The sequence below is a fragment of the Stomoxys calcitrans genome, chromosome 5 (assembly GCF_963082655.1).
Source record: "Stomoxys calcitrans chromosome 5, idStoCalc2.1, whole genome shotgun sequence".
Taxonomy (NCBI): domain Eukaryota; kingdom Metazoa; phylum Arthropoda; class Insecta; order Diptera; family Muscidae; genus Stomoxys; species Stomoxys calcitrans.
In genome coordinates, this window is record NC_081556.1 from 102876557 (window position 1) to 102901876 (window position 25320).

Consider the following 25320-nt stretch of genomic DNA (forward strand, 5'->3'; position numbering starts at 1 on the left):
TCGGACTATATTTAGATATAGCTGTCATATAGACCGATCTGCCGATAAAGGGTTTGAAGCCCATAAAAGCTTTTATTTATTACCCGATTTCGCTGATATTTGAAACAGAGGGCTATCTTAAGTCTCCTGAAATCTGACTCAAATATGTATCACATCGGACTATATTAAGGTATAGCTGCCATATAGACCGATCTCCCGATTAAGGGTCTGAAGCCCATAAAAGCTTTGTTTTTTAACCGATTTCGCTGAAATTTGAAATCGGCGTTAAAATTTGGCGTTAAACTACTGCCTCCCAAAAAAGGGGTCCTAATGTGGTTCAGATCGGACTATAATTACATATAGCTGCCATATAGACCGATCCAATTTTCACCGGATTGTGACGAAAGGGTGTTTTCATATATACTCGAGGTGGTGGGTATGCAAAGTTCGGCCAGGCCGAACTTAATGCATTTTAACTTGTTTTCTTTTGCGTATGAGTATTTTTTTTTTTTCATCATGTAAACTAACGAGAGAATATTACTTAGCTCCCACTGGGAGCTAACAAAGTCGGAGCCTCCCACAGAAGAGGGCCACCTACTTTCCAGATGACACCTACTTTCCTGTTGTTTTTTTACACTACGACTTTTGGTTGTAAACCTGACCTGTTTTGTGTGAAGGTGGCAGTTTTGCCATTTATTTGATTTGTTTGTTAATTTGTCAATCCGTACAGACTCAAAAGTGGCTAAAACGATTGTGCTGAAATTTTCAAAAAACTATCTACAGATGCATATCCAATCCAAGTATATTTTCAAATCTGAACCGATTTTGATGAAATTTGGCAGAGGCTTCCACATGAGTTATAAAAAAATTTTTAAGTGAAAAATTTTACGATCATTGGAGGTATGCATTTACATCGAGGGGGCTTTTAATAATGCTCGGACCGACATACTGATGCAATCTTAGGGCCAGTACCGGGTGGACCGGGTCCTTAGAGACTGGATAAACCATGTGCTTAGGAACAGTTGGATAGATTGTGGGTACCATGACATAAAGATCAGGAAGAAAGTGCCACACAGCGCGCCACAAGGGCATTTACCGCCGTTTCCTCTATAGAACGATTTCGATAGCTGACAATGTCAAATACTTAGAAGTGATCTTGGACAGAAATCTGAATCGGTAGTGTCGCATTCAGGTGCATGCCGAGAATGCTCTCATATGCTGGACTATGCAAAATCGATGCGGCAAGTGATAGCATGTGTAGGGCATGTGGGGAAGATGATGAGACATTGGAGCATTTCCTATGTTATTGCCCGGCTTTCGCAGCTAAAAGACACTGGCAATTAGGTATGGAAAACAATTAGGGATTTTGTAAGTAGCATGGAATTTCTGATTAAGATTTTCTTTTTCGAAGTTACTATTTAGTAACATGCACACAACAAGTCGATTACTGGCTTGCGTGTATGTCCAAAGTGAATTAATATCTGCACCCTCTTTTAAACCTAAACTAACCTAACCAGCAACAGCAAGAATACACTAAAACGGCCTTCAGAAAGCGTTCTCCCAAGAATTTTGAAAGAATTTCTTGTTTAAATTTAATAAATTAGAATTAACAGAATGACCCACTGTACAAAAACTATGAGGGATGCGGAGTACCTACTTATAGTGAAGGAAGCTCTTGATGCCTAGGATCTAAACCAAAAGCAGCATTAGCATAGCTCTGTAAGCTCGTAACAGAGTGCTGCTAATTGAATGGGTTTGTGTCTCTGCTAGTCATAACCTACACCACCACAGTGGTACAGGGTATTATGTAGGTAGGTGCAGGGTATTATATAGTCGGCTCCGGCCTACTTTTGCTCTTCCTTACTGGTTAAAATTAACTTCATCTTCACGGATATTAGATCAATTTGTCAATTAAAGGTCCAAGGCTTACTAAAGCAACATATAATGCCCGACTTCCTTGACATCTGTAACACTTTAATAGGTGTGGCTCGTTACGGTTCAGATCTTTCTATCTGACTTCTTGAGCATCTATAAAGCGCAGCACCCTGCTAGATTTGACTGTTGCTTTATATGTGGGGTTCTGCTGTAACTTGCCCTGAGATAGCCTCAATATAAAACGGTATTGCGATTGGAACACCTAAGGCCACAACTCTTATCCAATTTGATTGACATTTTATACAGCAAAATTGCCGTTTTACCGGTTATAAGATACTCGGTTAAACTTAAAGCCTAGAACCGGTTTTACATATAAACTTTTTACCACACACATTTGTTTACATGCGAGAGCATTTCCTATTTGTTTCCCATATTTCAATAGCAGGTAAAAGTTTATTTTGTTTCGATGCCAATATCAGGTTGCCTCTTATTGTACCATTTTCATAATTAATTTTGTGGTCTAAACAGACTTTTGTTGCTACGCTTTTAAATGCTTGCACCAGAAAGCAGATTAAAATTTTAATGAATTTGTGGTTAAAAATCCTGCCATTCCCCAGAGATTCTGTTTAGTGTGTAAGCAAATTAAAAAGTTTTAAAAGTGCCCACAAGTTTGTGAAAAAAAAACTTTGAAACAATAAATTTGGTATAACAAGTTATTTTTCAGCAATTGATGTCAGATATGTGAGTGAGAGAATTTTTGAAGTGATTTTTGCTTTAACATCTAAAGTTACATTTAACGAGAAGTACTTTTCAATTGATTGCCCATGACAGTAATTGAAACATATTATCCTGTTTATTAAGTTATTGAAACTCATACAATCAAAGGAACGAAGGAGGGAAGCCTTGTATCAAAGGACATAAGTGAGATGTCCTTACAAGTGTGTGTGCGGGCAATATTTATTAATGAATTTATAATTGTGATTGCACATTTTATTATTTTTGTATTGTTTCCTGCGGCGTTTCATATGTTGTCAGCTTTCAATAGATTTAACTAAAATCATAATTATCATAACAATACCTAAAATTAATAAAAACACGGATACACTTAAAGACTAAACGAATATTAAAACAAGTAAAAGCATGCTAAGTTCGGCCGGGCCGAATCGTATATGCCCTCCACAATGGATCGCATTTGTCGAGTTCTATGTGCAGTATCTCTTTTTAGGCAAACAAAGGATAAATGAAAAGAATTGATTTATTGGGTTGCCCAAAAAGTAATTGCGGATTTTTTAAAAGAAAGTAAATGCATTTTTAATAAAACTTAGAATGAACTTTAATCAAATATAATTTTTTTAAACTTTTTTTCTAAAGCAAGCTAAAAATAACAGTTGATAACTGACAGAAGAAAGAGTGCAATTACAGAGTCACAACATGTGAAAAAAATTTGTCATCGCCGACTATATGAAAAATCCGCAATTACTTTTTGGGCAACCCAATAATATTGGAGTTATATCCGATTTGGACCATAAAAGAATGCTGAACATTGTAGAAGTCATAGTGTAATATTTCAGTTCATTCGGATAAGAATTGCGCCTTGTAGTGGCTGCTCAAGAAGCAAAATCGGTATATCGGTTTATATGGGAGCTGTATCAAGCTATTAATCGATTCAGACCATATTAGACACGTTTGTTAAAGGTCACGAGAGAAGCCGTTGTGCAAAATTTCAGCCAAATCGGATAATGATTACGCCCTCTGGAGGCTCAAGAAGTCAAAATCCCAGATCGGTTTATATGGCAGGAAAATAAGGTTATAGATCGACTTGAACCATATTTGACACAGTTGTTAAAGTCATAACAAAACCCCTCATGAAAAATTTCAGCCAAATCGAATAAGAATTGCGCCCTCTAGAGTTTCAAGAAGTCAAGATTCAAGATCGGTTTATATGGTAGCTATATTAGGTTGTGAACCGATTTAAAACATACTTAGCACAGTTGTTGGAAGTCATATCGAAACACGTTGTGCAAAATTTCAGCCAAATCGGATAGGAATTGCGCCCTCTAGAGGCTCAAGGAGTCAAGACTCCAGATAGGTTTTTATGGCAGCTATATATGGTTATGGACCGATTTGAATTATATTTGACACAGTTGTTAAAAGTCATAACCAAACCCCTCATGCAAAATTTCAGCCAAATCCAATAAGAATTGCGCCCTCTAGTGTCTCAAGAAGTCAAGATTCAAGATCGGTTTATATGGTAGCTATATCAGGTTATGAACCGATTTTCAACATACTTAGCACAGTTGTTGGAAGTCATATCAAAACACGTCGTGCAAAATTTCACCCAAATCGGATAGGAATTGCGCCCTCTAGAGGCTCAAGAAGTCAAGACCCCAGATCGGTTTATATGGCAGCTATATCGAAGCATAAGCCGATTTGTTGGCGATCGAAGCATAAGCCAGTTGTTGGAAGTGGTAACAAACTACCACGTGCAAAATTTCAGTCAAATCGGACGAGAATTGTGCCTTCTAGAAATTCAATAAATCAAGACCCAAGATATGGAACGATTTGAACCATACTTGGCACATCAGCTGAAAATCATAACAAAACACCTCATGCAAGATTTAAGAAAAATCTGATAATAATTGTGCCCTCTAGTGGCTCAAGAAGTCAAGACCCCGGATCGGTTTATATGGCAGCTATATCAGATTATGGACCGATGTCAACTATTCTTAGTACAATTGTCATAACAAAACACCTCGTGCAAGCTTTCAGCCAAATCGAATAATAATTGCGCTCTCTAGTGGCTCAAGAAGTCAAGATCCCAGATCGGTTTATATGGCAGCTATATCAGGTTATAAACCGATTTGAACTATTCTTAACACAGTTGTTGAAAGTCATAACAAAACACCACGTTCAAAATTTCAGCCAAAGCGGATAGGAATTGCGCCCTCTTGCGGTTCAAGAAGTTAAGATCCAAGATCGGTTTATAGGACAGCTGTATCAAAACATGGACCGTTATAGCCTATTTACAATCCCAACCTACCTACACTAATTAGATGTATTTATGAAAACTTTCAAGCGGCTAGCTTTACTCCTTTGAAAATTAGCGTTTTTTCGACAGACGGACGGACGGACAGACGGATGGATATTTCAACCAAATCGGATAAGAATTCTGCCCTCTAGCGGCTCAAAAAGTCAAGATCCCAGATCGGTTTGTATGGTAGCTATATCAAATCGTGGACCGATATAGCCCTTTTACGATCCCAACCGACCTACACTAATAAGTATTTGCCCAAAATTTCAAGCTGCTAGCTTTACTCCTTCGAAAATTAGCGTGCTTTCGACAGACAAACGGACGGATGGACATGGCTAGATCGACTTAAATTGTCATAACATTCAAGAACATATACACTTTATGGGATCTTAGACGAATATTTCGAGGTGTTACAAACAGAATGACGAAATTAGTATACCACCATCCTATGGTGGAGGGTATAACAATTGAAATGTAGAATAAACGAATGTTTATGAAATTTTTGGGGATTTTTTATACTCAGCGTAAGCTAATAACGGCAAGCTTCTCACATATCATTGAGTGCTGTCCGATTAAAGTTTAATCTCACTGATAAGGGACCTCCTTTTTATAGCCGAGCTCGAACGGCATTCCGCATTGTTACTCGCGTATGATGACTTGTAATAAACCGTCAAATATTCGTATCTAGAGTTCCTGGTTTTACGATTTTATTTGGATTTCACGAAAATCAAAAAATTTCCCCTTGAACACTCCCTACACTGTTTCATTTGTTTTATCATCCCCTTTTTTTCCATTTCTTTTGCAGGTTGATATTTTGGATACTTCCGGTGATATGCAATTTCCTGCCATGCGACGTTTATCCATAGCCACAGCACATGCATTTATGCTTGTCTATGCCTCAACATCTGGACCAAGTTTTCAATGTGTAAAACAGTGTTTCGAAGAAATTCGAGAACAAAGAGCCGATTTTCAAGTAAGTTAATGAAACCACGTTTAGAAATGCAAAATTAAGGAACAGGAGCAAACTTCTCATATATCAACGAGTGCTGTCCCATTCACTTTTAGTTTCAAAGACTGTAGTGTGTTTTGAACATACGGACGGATATGGCGAGATCGTTTTGGATTTTTACGAAAACCTATCTAAGATATGTTCGAGCCAGAAGGTAGTCATTATAGACAGTGCTGATGTCAATTATAAGATCAGCCCATTCCACTGGAGACTACACAAAACAAAATATCAGCAATATTTTTTCAATTAAAAATTTGATTACAAATAAGAATGTTTTCAATTGAAAAATTAATTGAATCAATCATTTTTAAATTGATTGAGATTTAGGCAATTTTCAATTAAAAAATTAATTGATTCAATAATTTTTTTTAATTGAATATCATTTTTATTTCAATAACGTTGATGATTGAAATTATTGTCGGACAACCTAAGTCTTTAAAATTTGGCACAGGACCTTGCTAACATCTCAGATCTAACCATTCCAAAGAGATATCTCTTCCCCGTTCTTACACGGCATATTTTTTACTATCTTTTCGATTTTCTTCCACTGTGCGTCGCCGGCCTTAGGCCCCAACTCCTTTCTATCGATTTGCGAAAGGAGTAGAGCTCATTCAATACCCTTTTGACCTTTCCTATGACGTTTCTTCTCCAACTGCTCCAGAATCACATCCAAGTACTTATCCTCCGAAGAGAGCGGTAGCTCCAAGCCATCCCGGACAGTATGCTTGAAAACACCCAGCTTCTTCGTCCTGGTGAAAAGAACCAATCTGTCATCTATGGCAAGCCCTCGCCCATCCGGATAGCTTCCTCAAAGCTCGCTGAACGAGGTCAGTAATAGTAGAGAGGAAACGGCCATATACCAAGATGATGATATCGTCCTTCTCCCTCTCGAAAGATTTCAGAATCCCATTGATTACCCTAAGCCACAAAAGAGAAGATACGTCTCGTCCTTGCGGAGTTCCTCTGGTCACAATCTTCCTTGTCGAGCCCCCTGCCAGTGTTAAGTTAATAATCCGACCTTTCAACATCGTTTCAACCCAATTTAACAAAAGGGGGGCAACTTCATGTCCATCAGGGCGCCATGTATGGACTCCAACTTCATGTTATTAAAAGCCCCTTCTATGTCCAAGAAGGTTTCCAAAGTGAAGTAGCCCACAACCAAATTTATAAACCGACCGACCCCTAGTATAAGCATGCTGGAGGCCGCATACCAGTCGACAAGGGTCGAGACGGTCTCTAGTACACATGTCAATTAGTCTTTCCAAAGCCTTCAACATGAAGGATGAGAGACCTATTTTCCAGCTTTCGAGATAACAGCTACCCTAAAGTCCCGCTACCTAGATGGTACATAGCCCAGAAAAACGTAGCTCCTAAAATCATCTCAAAGATTTGTATGACAATCGGTTCGGCCCTTTGCAGGCAGTACGCCATATCTTGACTTGTAGGGTTCAATCCAATACACCGCCCAGATCATCTTCCCCTCCGTTATCATGTCCTCAAACACGGACAGTGACTCGGCACTATGTTGTGTCAGAGGGACATCGATATCATCCGGGTTAAATGACCCATTGGCGAAGCCCAAGCACCCTGGGAAGTGCGTAGCAGCCAGTAGCTCAAGCGTCTCAGAGCTAGATTCCGTCCAGGTCTTAGAATGCTTCCAAGAGTTTTCGGACTCTTGGGGAGCATTCCGCGGAATCAGGAGGGCTCATTCACTCCCTCTATCGACTCGCAAAACAGACCCATGAAGCCCGCTTGGACGATTTGATCTCGCTCGTGTCTCTCTGTACAGATCCCAATCCGCACGCAGCTTGGTTTTGTTTGTTTTATTATACAGGTGGAACGGGGACTTAGTTCCACCAAACTGGTTGTGATCTCGTATCCGAGAACGTCAGAGGGCAGTTTTCCTTATAACTACTCAACATGGTTTCCATGGTTTCAGTAGATTCGATGTCAATTTAGGTTCCTTTTTATCAGTAAGCGAGTGCTTATGGCCCATAGCTTAGTTTCAACGCTTTTCGCATAGCGGTTCCACTTGATTTTTGTGAGGTTCCGTTATGCTGGCACGTTGCCCGGAGACAACATCAGATCGTAGAAGATATATCTATGGTCCTCGGACACTCTCCAATCCCTTAAAATAGTGTCCTCGAGATTCTTCAAAGTTATGTCTATCACCTCTGACCTAATACGTATCTAGAAAGTCGAACATTACCAATATTACAAACACACAGGTCGGAATTTAGAATAAACTTATAAATCGACCCACTGGTGATGTCCGTACATCCCCATTGTGAGTGGTTCGCTTTGGCATAGCAACCCAAGAGCAGCCGCATCTTCCGTTTGTACTCGCATACTAGTCTTCGAACTGCCTCGTTAGCTGGTGTTTACGTCTCCTTGTAGAGCAGGTAAATCGATGTGATCAGTAAGGGACCAGACTTTTTGATCTCCAACCTCTCAGTCGTCCATGCCGCCGCTCTCTGCGCCAATATTCTGCTTCGCCAGCACCCTCATCAGACTCGACTCGATTCTTTCAGTCGGGATCCACGACTTTGCCACTTTACGAACTTGCGTTTCATTCAGCAACAAAACCCTGGGTTTCTAATTCGGACAAGGGGACTCAACGTTATCGATTGCCCAACATAAAAATTCCATAGACTTCTCGTTCGCACAATCGATTACGCAAGAGTCCTGACTGGTCATTGCAACGTCAGGTATCTGACTTCGCGCCGTATACAAGGAGAGACAGACTTCTCCAGGATGTGTGATGACGAGGGGGGCTTGGAGACGGTCGACCATCCGTTGTGTCTGAGTTCTTTAGAACCCGGAATTGGTTGACTGGACAGTGAGTTTTTATACCCTCCACTATAGGATGGGGGTATATTGATTTCGTCATTCCATTCGTAACTCCTTGAAATATTCTTCTAAGACCCCATAAAGTATATATATTTTTGAACGTCGTGACATTTTAAGTCGATCTAGCCATGTCCGTCCGTCCGTTCTTTGTCTGTCGAAAGCACGCTAACGCAAATACTTCTGATTGGTGTATGTCGGTTGGAATTGCAACTGGGTGAAATCGGTCTATATTTTGGCTTAGCTGCAATAAAAACCGATCTTCCTATTTTATTTCTTGAGCTTCCAAGCAGTACTTATGTTGAATTTCTAGCGCCTAGCTTTACTCCTTTGAAGGTTAGGTTAGGTAAGCTTTAAGTGGCAGTCTGCCATCAAACTCACTTAGACCTTTTCGTCCATTGTGATACCACAGGAACAGAGGAAGGAATGTGCCTTCTAGTTCCTACCACTGAACCATCCAGATCCCTTCAAAAAGCCCCGCTGAATCAGACAGGTTCTCAAAGAAATGAGAACCTAAAGTGGAACTCCTTCTGACTGAAAGTACGGGACATACCCACAGAAGGTGTTCTATAGTCTGTTCTTCTTCGATGTTCTCACAGCTTCTGCAAAAGTCGTTGCTGGCAGCCTTCATTCTGTCAGCATGTTTTCCGATTAGACAGTGACCTGTCATGACGGACACAATGACTGAGACGTCTGTTCTTGCCAATGACAGCAAAGCAGTAGACCTTTTCTAGTCATGATTAGCCAACATAGTTTTGGAGTGCTTTCAGCCCCCTCTTTGTGCCCATCTTTCATTCGTTGTCCTCCAAGCCTGATCCTGAAAACTTTGCTTACATGTCGCTAGAGGCATATCCAGTATCCCTTCAATTTGTAGGGTAGTTCCTAGTCTCGCAAGCTCGTCCACGTTACAATTCCCTGGGATATCTCTATGGCCCGGCACCCAGAACAGATAAATTTTGAACTGTTCAGCCATCTCTTTGAGAGATCTGCGACAGTCAAGGGCGGTTTTTGGTTTTCTCCAGGGATTTAAGGATTTAAGCCAGGCAGCCAGGCTGTCTGAGAAGATATTTATACCAATCGACGTTATGACATTCTATCTTAACCATTCCACCACTTCCCTATTGCAAGGATCTTCGCCTGATACACACTGCAGTGGTCGGGTAACCTCTTCGATATGACCAGCTCTAGATCTTTCAAGTACACCCCTAAGCCCACCTGGTCGTTTAGTTTGGAACCTTCCGTATAGATGTCTATGTAACTTCTATTACCAGGAATAACGTAGTTCCAATCGGTTCTATCAGGAATAGTGGTACAGTACTTTTTATCAAAAATAAGCTAAGGTAGGTTGTAATCCACACTGCCTGGAACATCGGACATTGTATGAAGAATAACACAGTGACCGTAGCTGCCACATGACTAAAGAGAAAGCTCCCTTAACCTCACGGCAGTAGTCGCAGCAATTTGTCTAGCCACAATGTCTAGAGGCTTTAGATGTTGCATTAAATTTAGTGCATCAAATGGTGTCCTGAGTGCGGCGGTGTTGCACAAGCCATCCTTTGGATCCGGTTGAGTATTGAGCAATAGGTGGACTTTTGAAGCGCCGTCCACCAGACCACAACACCATATTACATTATAGTTCCGACAACTGCAGTATGTACCCAATGCATGATACACGGTCTAAACCCCCCAACTTTTTCCAATGGCCCTCCTTTGAAAGTTAGCGGGCTTCCCACAGACAGTCAGACCGACGGGCGGACAGACATGTCCATTGGGTTGCCCAAAAAGTAATTGCGGATTTTTCATATAGTCGGCGTTGAAAAATTTTTTCACATCTTGTGACTCTGTAATTGCATTCTTTCTTCTGTCAGTTATCAGATGTTACTTTTAGCTTGCTTTAGAAAAAAAGTTTAAAAAAAGTATAGTTGATTAAAGTTCATTCTAAGTTTTATTAAAAATGCATTTACTTTCTTTTAAAAAATCCGCAATTACTTTTTGGGCAACCCATAAATCGACTTAAACTGTCATGGCGATCAAGAATACAAATACTTTATAGGATCTTAGTTCTTTGGGAATGACAAGCTAAGTGTACCCTCATCCTATGGTGACATTTTGGGGTCAAAATGCTAATCTGTAGAAAGGAAATTTAACTTAAGATCTTCAATATGACTTGTTGTATTGTAAAGAGTTTTTAAAACCCCTTCGAGATCTCTCATTTTTTGTGCCATCAACGGATTGATGTCTTTGCAGTTAGTTTCTTAAAAAATAATGCTGACTTTGCAAACATCTTTGCCCAGTACAGGGATTTTGGGTATTTTTGCTAAAAATTGTTGACAAAACTATTTTTTAATGCTATCTTCATTTAAAAAGTGATGTAAAAACTATAACAATATCCTTATTGGTATTCGTTGTATCATAATCTCAATTTGAATTTCTGTACAGATTTTAAATTTGTCCAAATAATCCGGCTAAAATTTAATATTTTTATTTTTATTTGTGCTGCGAAAGGTTTATTTGTGGTTCGATTTCATTAATTGGCTCTGTTTCTGTGAAATTATATTTCGTTCAATCAAAGTGAAAAATTGTGCTTTTCCGTTATCAATACTTCAAAGGTCTAAAAAAACCCAATTTTCCCGGTATTTCAATTTCAATTGAAACTAAAAATTTCCCAAAAAATTTCTATTAAAAAAAAAAATTAAGCACAATTTTATATTTCCCCATGTTGTCATCATTCATTTGAAGATTTCATCTACAGCGCCATGCTTATCACTTTGTAAATTTTATATATTTGCATATACCCTGCACATCACCTACAACATACAAAGACTTTTTGTATGGTTCTACCAAAGGATCAAATGTTGCAAATTGGCATATGTTTTCCCTGGCACTGCAACAAGACCACAAAACTTAGCGTCCTCTCTCCCCCCTCCATGGCCATTCATAAAATTTTTATCAGTTATCGAATAAAGCATTTGCCATGACAGGTGGGCCATGTTTCAGGTGTCAAATGACATCAATACATAACAATTTTGTGGTTGTGCTACCAATTTCCATGTCCATGAAATGGGTTACTTGCTTGTTGGTATGCACGGACATTTTCGAAAACAAGAACCAAAAAAAAATCCCAGCGAGAGACGTGTATCAAATAATTGCACACATGTTAAATCCCAGAATGGTTATTGGTCAGACATCAACATCACATTTACACCTTGTTTTCAAAAAAAAAAAAAAAAAAAACTTACCAACCATACGAACGGTCTCTGTAAGCGAAGAGTAGCCAATATTGCCGTATATTAGTGATTTTTAAAGCTTTTGGTACAGTGGTTATTGAGTAGAGCGGGCCGGGCTTTAGATCACCTAAGACCCAACTGTTGCGGTGGTGAAATGAGGCCGATCCTAAATCAGACCCTGACATGTCATGACGGACACGATGATTGAGACTTGTTCTCTAGCCTACGACAGCAAAACGTAAGATCTCTTCAAGATTAGATTATGCCATATAATCTTGGAACATTTCCAGGTCCCAATTTGATGCCATATATTATCCGTTGCCCTTTGGGCCATGTCATGAAGAATTCACTTTCATGGGTTAGAGCCATATGCATATTCCAGTTTCCCTGGAATTATTGTAGTAAGGTAACTCCTACTCTTGTAAACTCGTCTGCGTTGCAATTCCCCGGCACGTATTTTGATTGCAGACTTCTTCTAAAACTTTACCTTACCTAGTTGTTATACCCACCAACGAAGGACGGCGGTATACTCATTTTGCCATTCTGTTTACAACACATCGTAATATTCATTTTAAGTGCATCTAGCTATGTCTGCCCGTCGGTCTCGATAGAGTGTGAGTGAAAGTGAGATAAGTGATTTTGGAGTGATTATTTTTGGGAGCGATTGCTTTGACCAATTTGAGACATCTTAGACGGAGGAGTTGTTTGAGTTGAAGGGGAAGAAGGGGGTGTAGGAGGTGGGGGGACGTCAGATGGTGGCATTAGTACCGATTCGTCGGTGGCCCGTGCTGGACGGGATGGAATGATGAGGAAGGAGTCGGTGGATTTTTTGTTCAGTGGGAGGGGTGGTGAAGATGGGAAGCGCCTTAAACTAGGTTCGCCTGGTGTGGCGGTTGGCAAGGGGGGAAGGTGGTGAATTATCATCTGGCAGTCGGAAGACAGCTGAAGTGAAGTCAGCTGGTGGTAGTGCCAGTGCAGCGGTTATTGGCGGTGCTGGTGTTGGTGGTGTTGTCAGTGAAGGTCGGGGGGTCATCGGCTGCGAGGAAGGCAGAGCAGCCGAAAAGTAGGGCCCGTAGGCGGGTGTTTGCACCGTTGGGGAGGCAGGGGGTCACGGCAGGCGAGATGAAGGAGCTGACTGATGCCTTGGTGGGTACGGTGTATGAGGCTGGGGTGAGTGGGAGTATGGCGAAGAGGGTGATCCAGTACGCTGGGCAGTATGAGGAGCTCCTTATGCGGCTGATGCTGGAGAATGAGGCGATTAAGGGGAGGTTGTCGGCGTACGAGGCGATGGCTGGTCGCGGCGCGTTGGTGGATGTAGATGGCGTGGGTGGGCGTCCGGCGGTTTCACAGTCGGTGCCTGTTGCCCCCGCTGTCAACGCACGCACTGACACGTTTGTTGCCTCCGCTGCCCCCGTCGCTGTCACTGCCGTCCCGTCTGTGAATGAGGAGCTCCTAATGCGGCTGATGCTGGAGAATGAGGCGATTAAGGGGAGGTTGTCGGCGTACGAGGCGATGGCTGCTAGCGGCGCGTTGGTGGATGTAGGTAGCGTGGGTGGGCGTCCGTCTGTTTCACAGTCGGTGCCTGTTGCCCCCGCTGTCAACGCACGCACTGGCACGTTTTTTGCCCCCGTCGCTGTCACTGCCGTCCCGTCTGTGCCGGTAACGAAGCCGGTGGAGACGTGGTCAGTGGTGGTGAAGGGCAAGGGGATGGCGGTGACAACTTTCGCGGAGGTTGTTAAGAGGGTGGTAGAGGAGGTGGGCCCCATATTTGGTGTGAGGGTTCACGGGGTCCGACCGATTCGGGATGGCGGGGCCGTTATCCGCACTCAGTCGGTGGCTGAGAGGGACCGGATTATGGCGAACAGCAAGTTCGCGAAGGTGGGGTTAGAGGTGCAGGTCCGCGAGAAGCTGGGCCTGAAGTTGGTTGTAAGGGCGATGCATGCTGCCATAACTCCTAATGAGTTCATGGCAGAGTTGTACTCCCTCAACTTGAAGGAGACGATAAGTGACAAGGTTTATCGTCGGTTGGTGCGTCTGGCTTTCGCGCTTTGGAAGCCGGAGGGTGGCGCTGCCAATTTCACCCTGGAGTGCACTCGGGATGGTGGGGCGGTTATCCGCACCCCGTCGGGGGCTGAGAGGGACCGGATTAGGGTGAACGGCAAGTTCGCGGAGATGGAGGCCCGCTAGAAGCTGGGCCCGAAGGTGATTGTGAGGGGGGTGCATGCTGCCATAACTCCTGGTGAGTTCATGGCAGAGTTGTACTCCCTCAACATGGAGGAGACGATGAGTGAGGAGGTTTATCGTCGGTCGGTGCGTCTGGCTTGGCGTGGCGCTGCCAATGTCACCCTAAAGTGCATTCCGAGGGTGGCAGATAAGTTGTGCGAGGATGGGGTGTATGTGAAGTGGTTCCGCTTAATCGCCCGGATGCCGGATGCAGGATGCGGTCTTCGCATGCCATCGGTGCATGGGTTTCGACCACAGAGTGAGGAATTGCCGCGTGCAGGGTAGTGTTTGTCGCCGTTGTGGACTGGGCGGACATGTGACTTCGGCCTGTCCGAAACCCGTGCATTGTCGGAATTGTGCATTTAAGGGGTTGCCGGCGGATCACATGATGATCTGCGCGGCCTGTCCGATTTAAGCTGGTTTGACGGCTAGGGCGAACGCTAGGCATTTAAGATCATTATGGGGATTAAGTTTTTTCAATTTAATTGCCAGCGGTCTAGAGCGGTGACGCAGGAGTTGGGTCATGTCAACCGCAGCACTGGTTGCTCGGTCGCGCTGCTACAGGAACAGTATGTAGTGGATGGTAGTGTTGTAGGATTGCCGGGGGGGATGCAAATCTTTACTGACAGCGGGGGTGACTCAGATATAATTGTAGATGACAGCGACTGTACTTTGGTTACCTATAGCCAATGGAGAGTCTGCATTTGTGCAGAAGGGCGGTGAGGTAAGATGTTCTTGGCTAGCATCTATTGTAGGTTTAGCGCCGACTTGGAGCCCTATTTGGATATACGGATACAGTGCTACTACTCGCGAGTAGCAATTCGCTCATCCTAAGTTTAGACGCCAACGCAACCTCCTCGATATGGTTCTCGAAAATGACCCAGTATTCGCTTGGTCATGAGAATCGCCATCGTGGGCAGTTGCTCAGCGAATGGTTGACTTTGAATGACGTCGGTGTGTTAAACTTATCGAGCGAGAAGTATACCTTTGACGGGTCCTCAGGCGTTAGAGACATTGATGTTACGGCTGCAAATGGTACGGCATTTACTGCTTACCAGTTGAGGTGGAGGGTTTGTGACAAATGGGGCTCAAGTGACCATAATCCGATTGAGATTATGGTTACTTCCAGGGATCGACGGACTCGGGTTACCACTGAACGATCCAGGTGCTGGAAAGATCGAGACGTGAACTGGGACTTGTATGTGGAAAGTTTTAGGGAACCTGCATCAGCATTGTCTTTAGATGACTTTGTGGCACTGACCGTAGATGACCAAATTGCTAAGGTAGACGAGTGGATGAGCGCGATGAATGATGCGCCCCTTGGCAGACATCGAAAGGCGAAACCAAGTAAGGTCAAGTGGTGGACCCGTGAGCTGGAAACAATGCGTCGAAACGTCAGGCGTCTGAGGAAACGATTCTAAAGAGCCAGAAGTTCCAATGCTGAGGGTCTTGTCTCACGCCGAAATGACTACCTTAGCAATTTGAGGTCGTTGATTAGGAGCAAGGAAGATCACTTAAGGAGATTTGTACAGGACAACAGAGATGATCCATGGGGCAATGTATACCGCGTGTGCCGGCGCGGTGGGCAACTGGGTTTTAGTCAGGGTGACCTGGGCGGTTTTAGAGTGGGGGACAATGTACTTCTTGGAACGAGTGTGGTAGGGTGTTAATGGAAACGTTCTTTCCCGATGCGGATGAGCACGAACTGGCTCCCAGTGTGGAGATGATCGTGCCTCCTCCAAGTCTGGAAAGGGTCGAGATAGTGGACAGTGTTTGCCGGCTTAGAGGCGGGAGGTCACCTGACGGTATGACTGGACAGATGTGTAAAAGCATCTGGAAGGCTATACCTGACCATATCGATTTGATCCTCACACGATGTGTTGAAGTAGATTATTTCCCCCGTGCGTGGAAATGTGCCCGAGTCGTAGTCCTTCTGAAATCGCCCCATCGATTGAGGAGCAATCCAAGATCGTATCGGGGCATCAGTCTCCTCGCGCTTGCAAAAGTATTGGAGAGGATGGATAATGGTGACAAGATTTAGGGAGGGCTACGAGGAGGGTTCTTCTCCGTATCAGTTCGGCTTTCAGGAGGAAAGAGTACTGTGGATGCCTGGATCCAAGTGCAGAACAGTGTGAGATAATCAAGCGCCAAATATGTCCTTGGCATATATGTCGATTTCAAATGCGCATTTGATTACCTTTCATGGCGTAGTGTATTCACGAGGTTAGGCGAAATAGGTTGTCAGGAACTTTCTCTCTGGCGTAGTTACTTCTGAGATAGAAGAGCTTGCGTGGTCGGTGCTAGCGATGCGGTGTGGAAGGATATTCAGCGTGGCTGCCCTCAGGGGTCCATTTGTGCTCCATATATATGGAACCTCATGATGGATCCCCTGCTGGGACGTCTCGCTGAGTCCTTCAAGATCAGTGCATATGCGGATGACCTGCTCATCCTGGTTGAAGGAGATTCCAGACTTGCTCTGGAAACTCGCGGTGAGTCTATTTGTTGCTTGCGCAACTTATGGAGTGCCTGTATTGCACGGAATTGCTGCGACAATCTTAGGACGAAAGAAGATCCTCTCTTGTCGGAGGGTGGCAATGCTGGTTTGCTTGCCTTGGTATAGGACAGTTTCGACAGATTCACTACAGGTATTGCTGACGCGCCCCCGCTTGATTTACTCCTGAGTTACATGGCTGTTCTGTTTAGTGTGAAAAAGGGAATTTCATTAGTGCGTGAGGATTAGCTTTCTGCTTCTGAGCTGGCAGATGGGTATGTTAGGCGGATCAAGGCACTCCTTTTGGAGCGTTTTGATGCTAGGTGGAGAACTACATTGACGAACAGTGTCAATGGTCGGGTGACCATTAACTCGAATCTATTCGTTACGCGACCTTCGTACTAGACCACCCGGATCTCGCGATGGGGATTAACGAAGGAGTGTGTGATTTCATAGGGTCCTTGAAGGCGAGACGACTGCTGAATGGCTGGTCACCTTTTCCCGGGAAGTATTTATTAGGAGGGAATCAAGGTACGAATACACGCTAGTTATCCATAACGAGGTGTTGCTGTACTGGCGCGACTGAGTGATTTGGTGTTGCGTGTGACACGTTCTGGCAACTGCCTTGCCATGTTGATGCTGCGGTGTTTGCCCATCGTTGTTTCCCGTTGCTTTTGTGGTTGTGATCGGTCACCCTTGAGAGTGGCCTAGTAGATTGTTGAGTCCCATGTTGGAGCTGATATGGGTGGCGTAGCCCCTGTTATAGCGATTCCTTTTCCTAGATGACCAGTCCGAAACTGTTTTGGGTTCAACTGGTAATAGTCCCTTATGGCTTTAATCCGGTACCATGGGATTCAAGAGCCCCTGGAACTTCTGTTCCAGTCTGACAATGGTGAGACCCCAGTGGGGTGTAACGTCAAGGTATGAATACACGCTAGTTATCCATAACGAGGTGTTGCTGTACTGGCGCGACTGAGTGATTTGGTGTTGCGTGTGACAGGTTCTGGCAACTGCCTTGCCATGTTGATGCTGCGGTGTTTGCCCATCGTTGTTTCCCGTTGCTTTTGTGGTTGTGATCGGTCACCCTTGAGAGTGGCCTAGTTGATTGTTGAGTCCCATGTTGGAGCTGATATGGGTGGCGTAGCCCCTGTTATAGCGATTCCTTTTCCTAGGTGACCAGTCCGAAACTGTTTTGGGTTCAACTGGTAATAGTCCCTTATGGCTTTAATCCGGTACCATGAGATTCAAGAGCCCCTGGAACTTCTGTTCCAGTCTGACAATGGTGAGACCCCAGTGGGGTGTAACGTGTTGGCTGTGGTTTGGCCCCAAATCGTGGGTAGAGCATAAGCTCGGCATGGAGGTGCGATTTCAACCGGGTGCCGTCAACAATTGATCGGAAGGAGTTTTAAAAAGTCCTTCGTTCCTAACCAGGTAGATGAACACTTCCAAATACGTGTGATCAAATTGGTACTGACGCCCCCTTTGGGGGAGTTGGTAGAAACATTGTATTCACCCTTGGGCCTTGGAACTCGAAGGTTTGTGCCATGATGGAAGGCATCTGCGTAGAAAACGACATTCGTGTCCTTCCATCTGTTTGTCGAAAGCAAGCTTACTTTCGCAGGACCAAAGCTAGGCGCTTGAAACTTTGCACATATACTTCCTATTAATGTAAATCGGTTGGGATTGTAATGGGCCATATCGGTCCATGTTTTGATTTAGCTCCCACATAAACCTATCTCCCGATTATAATTATTGGGCCTCTAGAGGGCGCTATTTTTATCTGACTCGGCTAAAACTTCATTATATGACGTTTTCTTTGATGGTGAACAGATGTGCTAATCTTGGCTTGACTCGGTTTAAAACCTGATATGGCTTCCATATGAACCGATCTCTCGATTATACTTCTTGGGCCTCTTGAGGGCGCATTTCTTACCCGATTTGTCTGAAATTTTCCAAAATGACTTCTGGTATGATCTCCAACATGCGTGTCAAGTATGGCCTGAATCGGTCTAAAACGTGATCTGGCTTCCATTTCAACCGATCTCTCGATTATACTTCTTAAGCCTCTAGAGGGCGCAAGTCTAATCTGGTTTGGCTGAATTTTTGGACAATGGCGTTCTATCAAAAGCGAAATTGCAGCAGTATCGGCTGATTTGTGTTTGAAAACCGTCGAAAATTAGATTCAACGCCTGGGGTTCTGCAAGCGTTCCCGTGGAAAAGAAATCCCAAGCAAACAGAAATCGAGTTCCACACATAATGGCATTGAACGTACTTTCGCAGAAAAAAAAGAATTTCATTGACATCCATAACCGTTTTTGTTTAATTTAAAAAACTTTTTGGAGCGCTCTTATTGAAACCCCTAATACTTCACTTTATTGTCCGCGCCTATGTTGGTCCAAAATATATCTGCTAAGGATTCATAAATGGAGGTGGTGGGTATGCAAAGTTCGGCCCGACCAAACTTAAACTTGTTTTGCTTTCTCTTAAATTATCATCTAAAAAGGGCACAGCAACATGGCAACTCTTGCCACTTGTTACATGCCCCAAAACTAGCCACCCAACCGTTCCCGCAACACTTTATTTAAATGCTGCCAATAAAGTTCCCCATACTTTGTATGCTGATGTGTTTGTGTTGATGATGTTCTCTCTCTCACCCTCTCTCTTTCCTATATCCTTACAGGACATACCCATAGTAATCGCTGGCAATAAATCTGATTTGGCTAAAACACACCGAGAGGTCAAACTGGAGGAGGTAACAGACTGGGTCTATTGCGAATTGCCACGTTTAAGGTAAGTGATTGAGCCAAGTTTACTTCTACTATTACTACCGTTTGTTATATTCTTCTTCTGGTTGTTGTTGTTGGTCTTGTAACAAATTGTGTTTATTGCTGCGGTTGAATGTTGCGGCAGAGAATATTCCACACCAGACAGGTAGATACATAGGTAGGTGTCCCTCTGTGTAACACTCAATCGACAATAGTCATCTGGTCTTAGCATGAAGGGTAATAAATTTAAATTTATTGCAATTTCCACAAAGAAAGAGGAGGCCTCTTTGGTGGGTGTGACATGATATTGGATTTTTCTAAATTGTTGCATTGCCGTTGGATTTTGTGTGACATAAAGACATGCAATGAGGCTAAAAGTGATATAAATTTGCATAACCTTAGATTTTCCACAATGTTAATGTAACGGCGCAAGAGAAAGATTCATCGGGGGCTGAAGATAAACGCAAAATTCGAAGCGTATTTGCATAACAGGGAAATTTTCAACTTGGTTTAGGGGGAATTTTCATCGTTATGCCCCTGTTCCACAATTGAATGTTCATGGGAAAACTTGCATTTGCATTCTTGGTGCTATTTACATTCTTAGACAATCTGAAGATGTCCTTCCATCCGTGTATTGAAATCAAGGCTGGGGTCGAGCTAAGGCAGATATTTGTCTAAATCAATACGTTTGCAACATGCTTGGAAGATCTGAAAATGTATTGAGTTGCCCAAAAAGTAATTGCGGATTTTTTAATAGAAAGTAAATGCATTTTTAATAAAACTTAGAATGAACTTTAATCAAATATACTTTTTTTACACTTTTTTTCTAAAGCAAGCTAAAAGTAGCAGCTGATAACTGACAGAAGAAAGAATGCAATTACAGAGTCACAAGCTGTGAAAAATTAGTCACCGCCGACTATATGAAAAATCCGCAATTACTTTTTGGGCAACCCATTACATTCTGCCGTGCATGGAAATCACGATTGCGGTCCAGCGTAGTAAGTGTGTGATAGAATCGGAAAAATCACTTACATATCTACCATTTGAAAACGGATAAAAATAACTCAGCTAGGTTACAGCTGAGGTGTTATCGAGATCTTATACGTCCACCGCAAAAACCACACCCAAACTGACATGTAGATCGATCAGGACAATATTGAAAAATTTGGCTCAATTCCTGGGGGATCCCTCCAACCCAAAACTATGCCCCATGGAGACATGTATACCAAACGGGTTGAGTGCGATTTGGACTAAGTCAAAAGGGGGCCGCAATCACTTAAGGGTACTGCGCAGCACACCGGCCCAGCTAGTCTCACCACTTCGCGTATATATGAAATCCACCTTTCGACATAATCCGGTGAAAAATGCAAAATGTATACCCCCATAGCAGCTATATCAAAATATAGTCCGATTTGGACCAAATTCGGCACGGACATTGAGTGATCAAATAAGAACAAGTCATTGTTCAATTTTGCGGAACAAAAAATTGGCCTTTTTGGTAGGCATATCCAAATATAGACCGATCTGAACCATATACGACACGAATGTTGAAAAGCCTAACATAAGTCACTGTGTTGAATTTCAACGAAATCAGATTATAAATGCGCCTTTTATGGGGCCTTAACTGTAAATCGAGTGATCGGTCTATATGGCATCTATATCCAAATCTAGACCGATCTAAGCCAAATTGCAGAAAGATGTCGAAGAACCTAACACATCTCACAGTCCCAAATTTCGGCAAAATCGGAATATAAATGCGCGTTTTATGGGCTGAAAACCTTAAATCGGGAGATGGGTTAGTATGCCAGCTACATCCAAATCTGGGCTGATCTGGGTAGAATCATTCAGTCATGTTTTTGCGTTGGCTAAGTCATGTTGTCAGAATGAATACAGAAGCTCTAGTCTTTTGAAGACAAGAATAGTATTGGGTTGCCCAAAAAGTAATTGCGGATTTTTTAAAAGAAAGTAAATGCATTTTTAATAAAGCTTAGAATGAACTTTAATCAAATATACTTTTTTACACTTTTTTTCAAAAGCAAGCTAAAAGTAACAGCTGATAACTGACAGAAGAAAGAATGCAATTACAGAGTCAGAAGCTGTGAAAAAATTTGTCAACGCCGACTATATGAAACATCCGCAATTACGTTTTGGGCAACCCAATTGTATACACAAACCGGGACGACCAACACTCCAATGGAATGATCTTACTTTTTTTTACTTTAATTGACTATGACAGAATATTTGTTCCACTAGCCGAACGTAGAATAGCGTCCCAAGCGTCTCGATCTTCTGCGCTCATTCTAAAATCTCTGACACCATGTTTCGAGGTGTCTCACATAACTTGATCTTTCCATCGGGCTTTTGGTCTTCTTGGTTTGCGTGTACCACCGTGTTTGCCTTCAAATGACTTCTTTGCTGGAGCTTCTTCATCCATTCTGACAACATGACCTAGCAGCCGATGTATTTTTATGCGGCTATGCTATCGTCGTCATGCATCTAGCGGTTCATACATCGCCTGTATCCTCCATTAACGCAAACTAGTCCATATATTTTACGAAGAATCTTTCTCTCAAATACTCCAAGCACTGCCGCATCTGCATTCACAAGTACCCATGCTTCAGAACCATATAACGGCACGGGTAGTATCAGTGTCTTGTATAGTGTAACCTTCGTCTGTCGAGAGGTGGCCTTGTTTCTAAACTGCTTACTTAGTCCAAAGCAGCATCTGTTTGCCAGTATTTTTCTTCGCTTAATCTCAAAACAGGTGCCATTCGTTTCGGTGCCGAGGTACATAAAGTTACTGACTGTCTCAAAGTTGTGGTTCCCAACTTTCTCCATTTTCTTTATCTGCTCGGTTGTGCAATGCTGTTTGGGAGTTGAAACCATCCACATCGTCCTATTTCCATTTACTGCCAGACCCATTTTCACTGACTCCCTTTCGATGCTTTCAAAGGCTGCAGTTACTACCTCCGGTGACCGAACTATGATGTCGATGTCGTCGGCTTAGGCGAGTAGCATGTGTGCTCTTGTGATTAGTGTGCCATATCTATTCACATCTGCATCTCGTATAATCTTCTCCAGCAGGATATTAAAGAGATCACACGATAGGCTGTCTCCTTGTCTGAAACCTCGTTTGGTATTAAATGGTTCGGAGAGATTCTTTCTTAATCTTACTGAGGAACGTGTATCAGCAAGAGTCATCCTGCAGAGTCTTATCAATTTTGCAGGGATACCAAACTCAGACATGGCTTGAAATACCTTTGAACGTAAAGGAGTATCGAAGGCGGCTTTGTAGTCAACAAAGAGATGGTAGGTCTTGGCGCAGTGTGAATATCCGGTCCAGGGTGTATTTACCATGTCTAAAGCCGCATAAATAGGGCCCAATTATCTCATTGACTTTAGGATTTAATCCTTTACACAGTACGCTCGAGAGTATCTTGTATGCGATGGGGAGGAGACTTATTCCTCTGTAGTTGCCACATTCCGTCTTGTCTCCTTTCTTGTGTACGGGACATAGTATGCTGGGGTTCCAATCATCGGGTATGCGTTCTTCTAGCCAGATTGCGCAGATAAGCTGATACATACGCCTTATCAGCGTGTCGCCTCCGGTCTTAAATAGTTTAGCGGGTAACCCGCCGGCTCCTGCTGCCTTGTTGCTCTCTAGTCGGGTCACTGCTACTTGGACCTCATTCTGACGAGGAGGTAAACATTCTATACCATCATCAGGGATTGGTTCTGCGGTATCCTCTTCGCCGCCAACGTCGTACACTAGCAGTTGGGTAAAATGTTCTCAGCATGTTATCTGTGTCTGTTACCATATTTCCTTCTTTGTCTCTGCAGGAGGATGTGCCTGCACCAAAGCCATCGGTTTGATGTTTAATTCTTTGGTAGAATTTCCTGACTTCATTCTGACTCCTGTACATCTCAATGGGCTCACACTCACGTCTTTCCAGTTCCTTTTTCTTTCTGCGGAATAGACGTTTCTCCTCTCTCCTTTTCTCCCAATACTTCTCCTTCATCTGCCGCATTCTTGGCTTCTGTAGCATCTCGACACACTTGGTCGTACCATGGGTTTCTTGGAGGAGGCTTCCGGTAGTCAAGTACAGATTTCGCGGCATTTTCCATGGAGTGGGCTATGGATTGTCACTGTGTCATTTTATCATCGAAGCAAGGAGTGCTTTCATCAAGCAGTTGGGTCAGTCGAGTGGAGTATGCCGCTGCCATTTGTTGTGTTTGCAGCTTTTCAATTTTCAACTTCCGTGCAGTGTCAGATCGTCTTGGAGGAGGCTTCCGGTACCCAATTCGCGGATTTCGCGGCATTTTCCATATAGTGGGCAATAGTTTGCCACTGCGCCATTATATCATCGGAGCAAGGAGTGCTTTCATCAAGCAGTTGGGTCAGTCGAGTGGAGTATGCCGCTGCCATTTGTTGTGTTTGCAGCTTTTCAATGCCCAGCTTCCGTGCAGTGTCAGATCGTACTTTCCTCGCCATGGTCAAACGGATGCGAACCTTTGCTGCAACAAGGTAATAATCCGAATCTATATTCGCTCCATGGATCGATCGTACATCTAATACGCTGGATGAATGCCTTCCATCTATCACAACGTGATCAATTTGGTTCCTCGTGTTTTGATCGGGTGACAGCCATGCGGCTTTGTGAATATTTTTATGTTGAAATCTGATGGAATGGAATGATCAAGTGTTTAAAAACTTCTCGAAACTGGGTGTCAGAGATTGGAGACGCAGCGGAGAAAATCTAGGAGTTGGGAAATCTATTCTAAGTTCGGCTTATGGGACACATTTTCTCTCATAGCCGATTATAGTAAAGTAATTTCTTGTGTGGCAGATATGCCAGTGTGAATTTGGTTACACTTCGTGTCTGCTAGCCTGTGTACAACATTTTCCAAATCAAGTTTTCTTTGCAATTAGATTTGTTAATTTTTCTCTCCCATTCCTTAATGCCTATGTTTATGAGAAATATGAATGTTACTCTCTACATTTCTCACCTCTGCGTATGCCATGTTATGACCTCGTTAGTCCTTTACAAAATTCTGCTGGCCTTATGTGTTTATAATTGCGAAAGTTCTTTTTTACGAGTTTAAGTCCATGCTTGGTTTTTATTGTCTAATTGCAGCTGCAAAAAACAGCGAAATATTAACGCTTTTTCACATGGCATTGTGGTTTGTGCAACAGAAACTTTTCACAGTACAGAGGGGAGAAAAGGCCGCTTCTCAGAGACTAAAATGTCGCATTTATTGCATGCCGTCACGGCAATTATACTGCATTTTATGGCATGGCATTTCAAAAGTAAATTAAGGGATTTACAAAATTCTCTTTTATTTTGCACTCTTGGTTGCGTTTTGCGGTTTTGTTTTGAGCCTGGCAATGTGAAAGTAGCCATTCAGGGCAAGTGAAATGAAATGTTCAAATTTAAATTTCGGTATAGAGGCTTTTGCAAGCATACCAATTAAGCATTGCAATTAAATAGTTTTGTATTTTAAATTTCTTTATATTCTCTCAACGACTATAGGATGTAGGATATACCAACTTTGTCATTCTGTTTGTAACATTTCGAAATTACAATGCAATGCAATGCAAATTTGTCCATGAATTTTCCACTATGGAACAGGGGCAAACTTCTTGCATATGAATGAGTGCTGTCCGATTCAAGTTTAAACTCAATGACAAGGGCCACCTTTTCATAGTCGAACGGCTTGCCGCAGAGCTTCACCTCTTAGTGAGAAATTTTTACATGGCATGGGACCTCACAAAAGTTACCAGCATTTCGCCGCTGAAATTTTTCTTTTTCTGTTGTTCTTACCAGGATACGAACCCAGGCGTTGAACGTCATAGGCCGACCTGCTTATCTCGT

The 25320-nt window shown here is 43.0% G+C and overlaps 1 protein-coding gene across 1 annotated transcript in view; it reads left to right on the plus strand.

Annotated features, from left to right (window-relative positions):
• Positions 1–25320, plus strand: part of LOC106090060 (GTP-binding protein Di-Ras2) — a 227016-nt gene that overhangs the window by 45346 nt on the left and 156350 nt on the right. Inside the window, exons 2-3 of the mRNA XM_059368615.1 lie at positions 5691–5858; positions 19363–19472. Of these exons, the coding sequence (XP_059224598.1) occupies positions 5691–5858; positions 19363–19472 (278 nt within the window). The remainder of the gene's footprint in view (positions 1–5690; positions 5859–19362; positions 19473–25320) is intronic.